We start from the raw sequence: 13,171 nt of genomic DNA, 5'->3' as shown, positions 1-13,171 counted from the left end.
CATCGAAATTGAATGAATAGAACAGACATTCTCATTTAAATCAACATAGCAGGATGTTTAGAGCCGTGTCCATTTATATGTGTACCTATCTGTAAAAAAAAAAAAAAAAAATCTTATGGTGCTAACATGCTAACTTGCTAACAAGCCGACCTAGTGGAACTGACTCACTGAGGTGAGGCTTTGCAGTATAGATCAGGCGGCAATCTCCTTGTCTGAGCATGGAGGCCAACCAGGAAGTGCCTTAAGCCTTCAATCCACCGAAAAAAAATTCAGGATAACACTATGGTCTCAATCACTAGTTAAAAATGATCTTCAAGACAATTTGATGTCAATAGTTCTAATAATGGCCCCATTTAGAAGAAAATAGAAGATAAAAAATCGTATGATTTGGGGCATTTCTAGCTTTGATTGACAGGTCACTGAGAAGGCGAGCCGTCATCAGGAGAAAAGCAGAGCAATTCGTATCCACGGCAACACGTCAATAAAGTTATATATAACGTTATATAGATATAAAAGAGGACGTTTACCGATTTGGTCTCATATTGGTCTCTCGTACGGGTGCTTGAAATCCTTGAAAATGCTAGAATTTAAATGTCGTATTTTTCTTGCAATCTATATAAGACTATATCCATCTATAGACTATAGATAACCACATGTTCAATGTAAAAAATAATGAGCCTATCTGAAAGCCTATCCTAAAAGTGTAATACCATCGCTGTTGGTTTGGTTAAGTGAAATCTCCCCCTTTTTGTGTGTGTGTGTGTGTGTGTGTGTGTGTGTGGGGGGGGGGGGGGGGGGGGGGGGGCTTAACAGTTTTTTATTTACAAAAGTGGGGCCCAGCAGAAAAAGTTTGGGAACGGCTGCATTAATGTATGGCTAGCTAGCAAGCTAACTACTTGGGCCTCTTCTAATTAGCTGGCTAGCTAGCTAGTTTCACCATGTGTTCATGCTACTTGTAACAGGTCATACAGTGCCCTACTTTACTCCCCTGAAGCTATACTTCGCCAGAGAAATTGCTCCATCAGTATATGAATGACTAATTGTGAATGTTTTAAGTTACTGATGAACAGGTGGCACTTTGGCCTCAGCCCCCAATGTGAATTTTGATTTCTAGTATAAAAGCGCTTTGAGTGGTTACTTGTAGAAAAGCACAAAACAAATGCAGTCCAATTACCAATTTTCAATTTTTTTTACTAGTAATAAGAAAACCGTTAAAAGATGCATTCACATGCATATTAATTTGTTTGATATGTACATTAGGCTAATTTATGTAGCTCATAGTACACTTCTGAACTCTAATAATTACATTTTACATGTTATAATCAGAATTCACATCCTTTACTGAAGTAAGGTACTTATACTACACTGTGAAATGACTCCACTACAAGTAAAAGTCCTGCATTCAAAACTTACTGAAGTAAAAGTACAAAAGTATCAGCATCAAAATGTACTTAAAGTATCAAAAGTATACTCATTATGCAGAATGGATCCACTCAGATTCTTTTATATATTCTAATGTGTTTATATGTTGTAACATATGTAATATGTTTTCGGATTTATTGTTATAGATTCATGTCTGAAAGCAGTTTTTTGTCCTTTAAACTACTTAATATACTGTATTGAAACAAAAAATCACTTTAAATTGATCATGTTTTATGTTAAATCTCGACCTAAAAAGTAACTAAAGCTGTTGGCTAAATGTAGTGGAGTAAAAAGTACAAAAATTACCTCAAAATGTAGTGGAGTAGAAGTATAAAGTTACATAAAAAAGAAATACTATTTTTGAACTCAGTCACCTTTTAAAATCGTTTCGAGAATCATCATGAGAATCTGGCAATCATCTTAACATAACAAAGAACTGCTGACAAAACAGTAGTTTTGAAACCTTCTTTGTCACATGCAAGCTGTTGCAAATACTTTCATAATCGCTGCAGGAATCACAAAAAATACAACCCAACGTTCTGATTATGCTGCATCTGCTGAATAATCAGTAACAGTGACTGTAATGGATTACAGATACATTTTTGAAATAAGATAAAAACATTCCATGTCATCCATCAATCATGACGATGGGCTTGACTGTCTTAGGGACAATTACAGTGGATTGCTTGCAGCCCATGGATGGCAGCCTGAAAAAATGAGACAACAGCCTGTAAAACTGAGACAATACTTCACACAGTTAGACACATTGTCACAATGGTCCCAATATCCAGATTTGTCATTAATAACACCATTCCATCCCTCTGTTGGTTACCCATCTTTAGACCATGATCTGCAGCACAAATGTGTGCGTGTGTGTGTGCGTGCGTGCGTGTGTGTGTGTGTGTCTGTGTGCGTGTGTGCCTGTGTGCATATACTTGGGTTGGTTGGTTTATTCATAGACACCTTTAGCCACTTAGTATCACATTTGTCAATGTCAGCCCCCCCATCCTAATCCCTCCTCATGTCAACACTTCATTAGTAACCCAGCAACACATGGGTCCACACACACATACTCATGCACACACACACACACACCCACACACACACACACACACACAGACACGCACACACAAGCATGTCTGCCCCATAGCAGTGATAGGAATAGGGAAGCCGCACAGCAGTTCCCAGCATTATTACCGAAAGTGCCATTTTTCTTTCGTGACACATTTTTGGAGTTGACAAGTGTTGATGGGAAATCTGCTGACAGACAAAAACAACAACAACAACAACAGCTCTCTGCAGCTAACCAAACTGATGGGTGTGGTTTGGTTTGGTAGAAACACTTACAGATTTTACATCTAGAAAAACGACTGTCAAAGCAAAATTGAATTAACCGTTTTACAGCTAACAGTGTAGGAAACAAAGTTTGTGCATCAACAGGGAAATTTTACAAGATGTCATCAGTGAAAAGTATGACAGTGATTAAACTTTTAATTACCTGCTTGCAACGTATTTAGTCATGGAAAACAAGGTTACACAATGTGTTGGCACCACAATGAGATAGTGCGTACATATCTTTGGTATGTTAAAGGATTTCAAAGAGCACCTGTAAGTCTTTAACCTCAGCTCAAATACACTAATCTACTTTAAGTACAAGTTAATTAACATAGCATCAAATCTGGCGGGGCAGGTAAGGATAAGTAACACTGTGTCAATGTGAGCATTCAAACACACACAGACTTTCTTTTTTTTAAGATACCATGAAATTACATAAAAGTATGTCTGGAATTCATGTCTCCTTATTCATTTTGGTTTATTGGTTTATGTTACACTGACAGTGTGGATTAGATAGTTAGTGATTAGCCCAAATGCTATTTCTTTCCTGACATGGAAATTTTGACTTTTAACAGTTACTATGCTAGCCTATAAGTTATTTGAATGTAAATAAAAGCTTTAGTAGGTTTAACAATACAGTTGCACTAATCACTATTTACCAGGAATCATTTTTATGCTCACAATGAATCAAATGAGTGTGTACAGTGCGCCAGTGGTTGTTTATAGAGACGATTATCACCCAACTCTACTGTTTTAAAGAGCATTTAGTCTCCTTTCAGCTAGTGTTTTGGTTTTCTGGCCCTGGAATTTTACCGAATTTGGTCAAACAACAAAAAATCAGGTCTAAAGTCAATGGCGCAGTATTTTCTTGCTTCTGAAGGGGCGCATTATAGGTGATTTCATAACATGTGTATTCTCTGCTCTCTCAGTTCAATAAGTTGAGGGGTCAAAGGACTGAGATATGGCCCTTTCACTTGCACACCAGCTGTCTTCTCAGCAGAAAACCCCTCACCTGCCATTTAAATAGCAATGCACCAGGTGCTGGCACTGTCTTTTAAAGGGAATGGGAGATGACACTGTGATTTGTTTGAGTCAAGTTACACCCAAAACACATCAATGAGGCACATTGAGCGGCTAAATACACCCCCTTTGCTGTTGGACCTTAGCTTGCTCCCAGATTTAACAAGCCAACGTAGAGTTGGACATGCACCATGGACTTTAGACCATTCAACTATTTACTTCCGTTTCAGTAAAGATTTCATGACTACAGTGACCAGCTGTTTCAGGACATTACCAAAAAATATTTTTACCTAAAAGAGATTTAAATCTTTAGCAGGAATACACAGACTTGGTTTCCCTCGACAAATTAAGGGAAGTCAGAACTCATCTAGTGAAGGCCACATTGTAGCTTTTGGTCTTTTCATGACATTTGCTGACAACATGACAACATATTCTTTTGTTAGTTTAGATCAGACTTTAACCTTAAACACAGTGTAAATCAAGAATGAGAGAAAATGCGTCCAAATATAGTCATTGCTTTACATGTTGATAAAATAACCCTATTGGTGGAAAAATCTTTCCCAGGCTGTGCTGGACTGTGCTAGGGAGACGTTGCCTCAGTCGGCATCGCTCGGAGCTCCTCCTGAAACTGGTTACAGTTAGGATCCCCTCTGACTTTAGGCGTTTCTGGAATCTGGATCCCGGTTAAGGGGTTAACACACCAGCACTCTCCCCGCTGGCCATGGGTGGACATGTTGCACTGGAGAGAAGGAAGAAAAACACAAACTAGAAAAGTTGGAAAACACTGGAAAAAAGAGGGAGGGGTAAAGATGCACAGTGGGAAGTTGGGGGTGCGTTAATGAAGCATGGCGTACGGTGGCTTGCGATGTGTGTGTGTGTGTGTATTTGTGGATCTTCTGGTGGCGGGGGGCCATTGGATGAGAGTGAGGGCTATGGTTTGGGTGGGACACCACTCACCCAATAACAGCCCATTCTCAGGTCATGCCTCCTACTCACAACCCACAACCCATCCACAGCCACACATGCCATCACAGACACTCACACTCACACACACACACACACACACACACACACACACACACACACACACAGCAGCATGCCAGTAGACCGGCCCCCCCGCAGAGCCCCCCTCCACTCAGAAATGAGGTCGTAATTGAAGTGGACAGAGTTTACGCCGCGCACGCGGGGCGGCCGCGGAGGGGGCGGCAAAATGAATGAAGAGCTGGGGGGAAAGAAAAGAATTTTTTCATTTTCTTCCTTCGATGAGAAAGAACAAAAAAAGTGACAGTTACAGTAATTACCCCGCGACAAGGAGGGACAACTCCAAAAGGAGCCGAGTGTTGAGGAGGTACAGTGTTCCTCCCTGGGAACCGAGGACTCCGGTCCGAAACAATGCTGTTGTTTGTGACCAGTGATGAAAATTGGCTGAGTGGTTGAGAGCCCTGCTTTAGGAAACTGTGGCGCCTATTCAAATCTTCTTTTCTGCTCTACTATCCTCGTAAGAAAACACTGGATATGTGACCTTGTTTGTCCTCCTCTGTCTGATTTCTATGGATGAGCAGAATTCAAATTCAATCCCCCGGTCGGAAGCACAGTTCGTTCCTCGGCTTAACAAAAGTCTTCCCATGAAGTACGCCAAACAGTTTTATTGCCTTGTAACCTTGAGCTCAGAAGCTGTTGCCTCATTCATGATGACAACATCTCCACACGCACGTGTTTGTGTATGTGTGCATGCATGGATGTGTGTGTAAGGAAGAGGAGGGTGTGTGTTTATGAAAAAAAAGAGGGGGTAGTTGTGTGGAGAGTGGTGGCAGGTGGGAGTGAGGGGGAGGTTATATTCTTTTTGCCAGGGTGATTTTGCCAGGCTGATACAAGAGAGTTTTGTGTGTGTGTGTGTGTGTGTGTGTGTGTGTGTGTGTGTGTGTGTGTGTTTCAGAGAGAGAGAGAGAGTGAGTCAGAGTATGAAAGAGAAGAGGGGAAATCCAAGGGGGAATTGAACAAAATGATACTGTATGAGTCCGTGTGTTAGGGATTTTTATAAAGGTAAATAGGGAAAAGCGGCAAAGAGAGAAAAAGTGGTGATTCATTTGAACCAAATTAAAACTGACACACACTCACTCATTACACAACATTTTTTCATTTCTAGTTTCTAAAGTTTCTAACTGAAATTTTTGTTTTGTATAATATTTGTATTAAAGGTGGCATGTGACAAACACCTTTTAAACACCTGGGCACCCAGTGTACCTAAACCTTTTGGTTAACATTAGGTAAATCAAAAGGGTTAGCCTTACACTGTCAGAAATAATGTGCTGAAGTTGAAGTTACCTTTTTGGGCCTCAAAAAGTACACATAGTTAGCTGATGTCCAATAATGAGCCCTTGGTGATATTCATTACAATCAATACATTCATGAAGATTGTACCTTGGTTGGACAGAAATGAACTCCTACTGTATCCCTATCCCGACAGGGCTAATTATTGGACCTCAAGGTATGTACCTTTTTGAGAGCTAAAAAGGTACCTCAGTCAATTCTCTCATTGTTATGGTGTCTGCTTAAACCTTAGTCAGTACAATGTTTAAGTTTATTTGGAAATGATTGAAATTGATTTGTGTAAATTACACAGGCCTGTAGTTCTTTATGGGTTTAGTGGGTGGAGTTAGTTCAGCTGCTCACCAGATTCATCAAATGGAGTGTATGCAGCTTTGTCTGATTAGGGCCACTGCAGGGAGGGGCTGGGCACTTCCAATGTGAAGGACAAGAGGGAAGATAGTTCTGCAGTAGGTGACATTTATGTAATATTTGGGTTGCTTCTAGTTAGGTGTGCCCATAAAAAATATACGTATAGTAATGTCAGCAGTAACTGATCTAGTGGATAACCTGTATTGTTTTAAATTAAGTATTAAATTGTGCTTAGTCAGCTCAGCTCATCATATACTTACCTGACCAGGTGGTAGGTTCCATTTAGGTGAGGCTGAAATGTATAAGTGTAGGAGCGAGGATAGGAAATGGCAGCTTGCTTTAATGGCTGCAGTTTTCTTTTGTTTGATTTTAATTTGCCTCAGTTTAATTTAGTTGGATGCTGAATCCCTGGTTTCATTTCGTGCTTTTTGTGTGAGTTAGTTTTTTTGTAAATAAATAACACTTTTTGCACTTATCCTGTTTCCTGTCTGGCTTTGTAAAGATCCCTTTGTAAAAGTTTTTGGTGTGCCACCACTTTATCATTTGAATGAGGTGGCGGTGCGACAGGTATATACACTGTATGTTCCCAAGCCAATGTCAAGATTGCAACAGCTGTGCCTTGGAGGGTACTGCCCCAGGTACAAATTCAGCACATTATACCCAAGAGTGTCTTGTTGCCAGATCTCCTGAGAAAAATGAGCAACCATGTCCATGGAAACGAGTCCAAAAGAAGCAGCTTGTCCCAAAAACATTTAGACAATATCCCCACTTTTCTGAAATCAGGGTTGAATTTGTATGTCACTTTACAGGAAAACAAGCCCAAAGTTGCTGGACTTGGCAACCCTGCCATAGTTACAAAATATTAACTAGTAATAGAATAGTTACATATTCCAGTGCATTGCTTTTGGTAGGAATAACTACAAACGGTTCTTGAGACCAGCCTTGATCACAACAGAAGCCTTTCCCATCATCAAAGTCAAGACAGGATAATAAAACAACCACCAGCAGAATGTGAAACCACTGGAATCTCTTCTTGCTCTTGTGTTGACCATGAAACAGTAAGTCTCCAGTGAATCCCACAGATCAGAAAACTGCTGCTGCTGCTCTCTACAGGCTCAAACTCTCAAATATGTCACAATCCTGATCCAAACCTCAACATGTGATGTCACAGCAGGTGTTTGGCCTTTAACAGCAGATGGAAAACACCTGCTGTGACATCACTGATTGGGGTGTGGCCACTCTTGTGAAATTCTTGAAAGTTACCACCCATAGAAAGCAGTTATTTTCTGTTGTCACTGAAGGGTGGTTATAAAAGTCACTGTCTCGACTTTTTACTGACACACTGTTTAATTTTTTTTTAAATGGGTCTCATTTAATAGAAAATAAATAAAAAAATATTTAAAAAAAAATGTATAAAAAAAATAAATTTTGGCTATATATGTGGTAACTAATCAATATGGTTGTAATGTTTCACTGACATCATGGTTTGGTGGTTCAGGAGTCATGCTTTGGTGCAAGTTCAGCATTTCATGCATTTCTCATGATATGGAATTGAGAATATGGTGATTGTCACATCTTATACAACTTTTCGACCAAAATGAACCTGGTTCTTTTGCTGGTGTTGGTTCACAATTGGTTCAACTTGCAAACCGTCTCAGAACCTGTTTGCTTTTCCACATAATTACGTCTCCACTCTTCACAAGCGTAATGACAACCATGCGAGATTCGTCTCTTTACAAATGTTGCTCCTGGCTTTGCGAACCTCCATTGGCATCCAAACATGACTGGTACAACACATTTGTTCTGCTTGTCTTCAATGCTATGGACTGAGATTACGTTCTTATTAGCACTGAACGTAAGATATTAATGTTAGCCTATCTTGTAAACTAATGCTAGCCCGTATCAATCACATTGCAGTTCAACAAATAAAATTAAAATGATTGATGCGTGTTTTAGTTGGTCTTGTCGGTCAGATAACCACGCCCCCAGCCCCTGACATAACTAGCAGAGAGTTGGTGCTGCTCTGGAATCAATTTTCCTGCAGAGAGCCGGTTCTTTGGCTGTCGAAAAGCAAAGAACTGGTTCAAGATTAGGCACCACCTTCGAACCGGCCCTGGAACTGCCTTGGTAGAAAAGGGATACAGGTAATGCTGCTAAATGTGTGTTAGCATGTTCTGTTCACTGAGTTGCATTCACATACACTACAACAGTGAAGCAACAATGATACACCGTCCTCGTCTGCAGTTGTAAAGTCAAAAAAAAAAATTAGTGTGAGTCTTCCTAACCACTTTCCCTTAACCTTGATGGACTTTGATCTTTGGTTCCACATTATGTGCAACACTCTACGTGCATACAGGTATTCTGCAACTACAAGCACTGTGATCCTCGAACTGTTTACACAACATAATATGGATTATTACAGTTGTTGGTGGTAACAGAACAGTGCTTGTGTGCACATCCATTCTGACATGTAGGCCAGACTGGATCCTGGAGCTTCAGTAGAGGAAGACCTAAAAGTGCTTAACCCCCAGCTACGACGCCCTGGGGTAAAAATGAGCTGCTCGGCCCCCATTAGCACGGTTCCTCCCGTAAAACTTAGATTTAAACACAAGGACACTGTTGAAGACAGGGCCTCAACATGTGGGATAAAAGCATGACCTTCAGGCCTGCATCAGTATGGGGCATTTGGGACCCTCGGGTTCTGGGGTTCTGGGGAAGTTTTCATCAGACTTAAGCTTAAGGACAATTTTGTTTAAGCTTGTACGTAGAGGCTGAGAATTGATGACATCATATGAACCATACCAGTCCTGAAGCTGCTCATTGTAAAATTGCTTTGTATAATGTAAGTCCACTAAGACAGACTGGTACTAAGAAAAAGATAGAGGATTTAAATGATGTGACAATTGTGCAAAACAACTTTTTCAATGTGAAATCTCCTCAACATCTTGTCTCCCAATGGTCTGAATATGGGGTTTGATATTATATGTCATTACATATATTATAATGTCATTTAGCAGACTGTTTTATCCAAAGGGATGTACATTTGAGAGTTAATACAACAAAAGCAAAGATGAAGTCAAGAAACAACACAAGAGTGTCAGCCAGTTTGAGTCCATTAGGACATAAGTGCTTTTAGGTCGTGCGAGCGGTCACTTCTAACAGTTTTTTTTATTTTATTCATTTATCTTTCTCATCTGTGTAGATCAAGTGTGAAGAAGTTCAGTAAAGAGCTAGGTCTTTAGTCTCTTCTTAAAGATTGATAGGGACCCAGCAGTTCGGATGGAGTTTGGAAGTTCATTCCACTACCGGAGTCTCTCCCGATATATAGTAAATAACTTGGTTGGAGGGTCATCCCCCTTTTTCAAATGTTAATGTTAAAAATTTCAAAACATTATTGATTTTCTTTTTAATCATGACAGAAGGTTTTTTTTGAAGGTTTTAAAATGATTCTTACACTAGAACGTCTGTGGCTGTCAGTGGAATCCAACACACGTTTTTTTATAGGGCAAAACAATTCCTCAAAATGGGCCAATTATAGAGCTACAACCACCGAATCTTGTATTTGCTGTCATGTTTTTGTCCGAATGCATCAGGATGTAGTATATACAACAAGAGATATTTAGTCAAATGCTTCCCAGAGTACCTCAATGAGTGGTTATTGATGGCAAGTGGTCAGATGAGTGGACTCATTTTAATACAAAGTGTAAATGGGGTTAGTGTGTCTTCAGAGCCTAATTTAAAGTGTTCAAATGTTTTTCAATGATGAAGCTGCCATGTTCAGACCAATAAAGTAAAGAAGATTAATACATGTAGGTGTGTCACTATGGATTCAAGCAGCCACAATGTTCTTTCTGACCAGTGTGTGTGTGTGTGTGTGTGTACTTGTATTTCCTACATTGTGAGGACCGGAACACATTTTTAACAAACAGAGTGAGGACATTTTTGCAAAGTGAGGACATTTTGGCCGGTCCTCACTTCTTTAAAGGCTTTTTTGAGATTTCAGACTTTGTTTTAAGGGTTAAAGGTTACATGATAATGATAATTGACTGAAACTGTATTGTGTGGTTACAAAAGTAACTGAAAATATAGTGAAAATGCCCTTCGTTTTCGTCTTTGTCAACTTTTTTCATACATAATGAAGATGAATAAGACAAAGGAAATAAAGGCAAAATTTACTGTGACCTCTTTTAACCTCCCACCCAACAAATACCCCATTACAAAAAAACTAAAACTAATACAAACTAAAGCACTTCAAAAAAATACATACTAAACTAAAACTAGCAAACTCTAGCAAACTGAAAAAAAAAATTCACAACAAAATTAAAACTAAAACTAACAAGAAATCCAAAACTATTATAACCTTTGTAGGGAATTCACTGTTCCAATGAGGGTCCTCACAAAGATAGAAGTACAAGTGTGTGTGTGTGTGTTCAGGTAAGTTGGAGTGATGTGAGACCACTGCTCTGTCTATAGCTCACCTGTTTGAGGTTGTAATGTCCATGTCTGTCACAGTTTGGAAATTTGAGCCCGTACAGGTTCTCCAGCGGGCCTCTGTTATCCTCAGAGGTCATTTTGGAGATCTCCTCTAAGACCTTGTCCAGTTCCTGCTGACAGGCGCTCTGAAAGGATGAGCGAGGAGAACATTATTCATAAAAAATACTATGACAGTAACTATTTATAAGCAGGCAGAGAAATACGAGAAAAACTTCTTCCAAGTAATCACCCGGAGACGAGAAAAAAAGTAGGCACAGGTTTGACTTAAGCTGGAGGCTAAGGAATGTGCTCTGTCCAAGAAAAAGAATGGAGAAATAAAATACTTCTGTGCGTCTTGTAAAAATGTCACAAATACACACATTTATAGCTAACATTTTTACGAGGCGCAGTTAGGCAAGCAGAAAGTTCAGCCAATATTATTGATGTGAGTCTGGTGGAGTGGAACATGAGTGGCTAGACTGCTCCACTCAGCAGGTGGCCGCGGCCACACACACACACACACACACACACACACACACACACACACACAGACCTGTGCAGACACATGTTCATACAGCTACATAAATACAGTGCAGGCTATTCCTGTTGCATGGATGTGCACATACACACTTCTAGACCATGTATAGTATCTATGTGTACATGCACCCATACACACACTTTACTGTAACGCCCAGAGTGTATCAGGCTGCCAGTGGGATCAAAGGGGTCCAGTCTTATGATTAGTTGGCTGAGGATGAGAGAGAAGGGCAGGAGTAGGCGCAGTCTGCCATGAACCTTATCAGACATCTGAACATATGGATGAAAAGCACTCTTTTTTTTTTTTTCCTCGGCTCTCTCTTTCACACTTTCCCAAACAGCCTTTGATTCCTTCTCTCTCTTTTATAATGAAGACACAAACCCACACCTCAGTACATGCACCCTCCAGTTTGACAGCTGCTTCACTGCTGCACTTATATATTAAAGCAGGGGATTCAGTGGTTCGGTGGCTGAGTGTGGGTGGATCAACCTTGTTGAAAGTGTTTAATCGTACGTGCGCTCTTCGCCCATGAACTTGTCGTAGAATTTGTGATCAAGGTCGGATTAAGAAAGAGTTTATTCCTTTTTCCATAAAACCACTTTTCTCCTAAACCAAACAGCGTTTCCATCATTTTAAACTGCTGAGTTCGCCAGCTAAATTGCTTACCTTAGACAACAGGACAAGCAGCACTATTCCCAGGTGCAACTAGTTGACATGCTGGGTTGATGACCCCCACACACACATAGACACTTTCCTGATTTGCACATATGGTAAATTGTAATTTTTTTATGTTGTATGTCTATTGTCCGAGCTTGCTTTTTGCACTGTATATTGTTGTATGTGAGCCACGTCTGAGATGATTTTCTGTCATGACAAACAATCAAGTTTTCTGATTCTGATTCTAACCTGAACGATGCTTGTTAGGGATTTTTGGGCAGTCCGTGGCCTAGAGGTTATGAATTTCGCTTGTAACCGGAGGGCTGCCAAAACCCAGGACTGACAGGTCAAGGACTGAACTGCCCTTGAGCAAGGCACCTTACCCCCCCAACGCAGCTCCCCGGGCGCAGAAATATGCTGCCCACTGCTCCTAAGCATGGTGTGTTCACTTGTGTGTAAAAAAACCCAGGATGGGTTATATGCAGGGGTTGAATTTCCCCATTGTGGAATTAATAAAGTAAGTAATCTTAATCTTAATTTAAAAAACAAAACAAAAAAAAAACATGCTGTATAAAAGAAGATTTAAAATTAGGGATTGAGACGATAAACTCATTAGGAAAATGTTAACTGAGGCAATAAGCCAAGTGAGGAGTAGGGTCATTTTCTCATAGACCTCTATACAATTGATAGAAATTGAACCCAATTGGACTGCACTGACCGAGAGATTGTCATGCACTCACTGCCATCAGTTATGAGCCCTCTTTATTATTTGCTGCTTGTCTTATTTTGAAATGCATAATTAAAGATTTAAGCAATACAGTCAACAAACGAACAGTTTATTCACATAAGCAGAATACTCCCTAAAAGCTGTGATACAAAAATGCGGAAAATCTGCAAGCAAATTGCAGTTGCATTTTTTTGCGCCACACAACAAAAGCCGGTATGAGATTGTCCGGCGGCCTCTTGCTCGGTCACCCCCTCCTTTGCTCTTCTTAGCTGCTTCTGTCTACAACCTCTTTGGTCTTGCCCCAAAAAATATCTTTTTAT

At 40.1% G+C, this 13,171-nt stretch overlaps 1 protein-coding gene across 1 annotated transcript in view; it reads right to left on the bottom strand.

Moving 5' to 3' along the window:
- igfbp2b (insulin-like growth factor binding protein 2b) overlaps positions 1 to 13,171 on the bottom strand; it is a 151,078-nt gene that overhangs the window by 123,449 nt on the left and 14,458 nt on the right. The window contains exons 3-4 of the mRNA XM_059342590.1: positions 10,935 to 11,075; positions 4,336 to 4,516 (exon numbers count right to left, since the gene is read on the bottom strand). Coding sequence (XP_059198573.1) covers positions 4,358 to 4,516; positions 10,935 to 11,075 — 300 coding nt within the window. The 3' untranslated portion in view covers positions 4,336 to 4,357. The remainder of the gene's footprint in view (positions 1 to 4,335; positions 4,517 to 10,934; positions 11,076 to 13,171) is intronic.

The sequence above is a fragment of the Centropristis striata genome, chromosome 10 (assembly GCF_030273125.1).
Source record: "Centropristis striata isolate RG_2023a ecotype Rhode Island chromosome 10, C.striata_1.0, whole genome shotgun sequence".
Taxonomy (NCBI): Eukaryota; Metazoa; Chordata; class Actinopteri; order Perciformes; family Serranidae; genus Centropristis; species Centropristis striata.
Note: the sequence above shows the minus strand (reverse complement) of the source record. Positions and strands in the feature narration are given on the sequence as shown.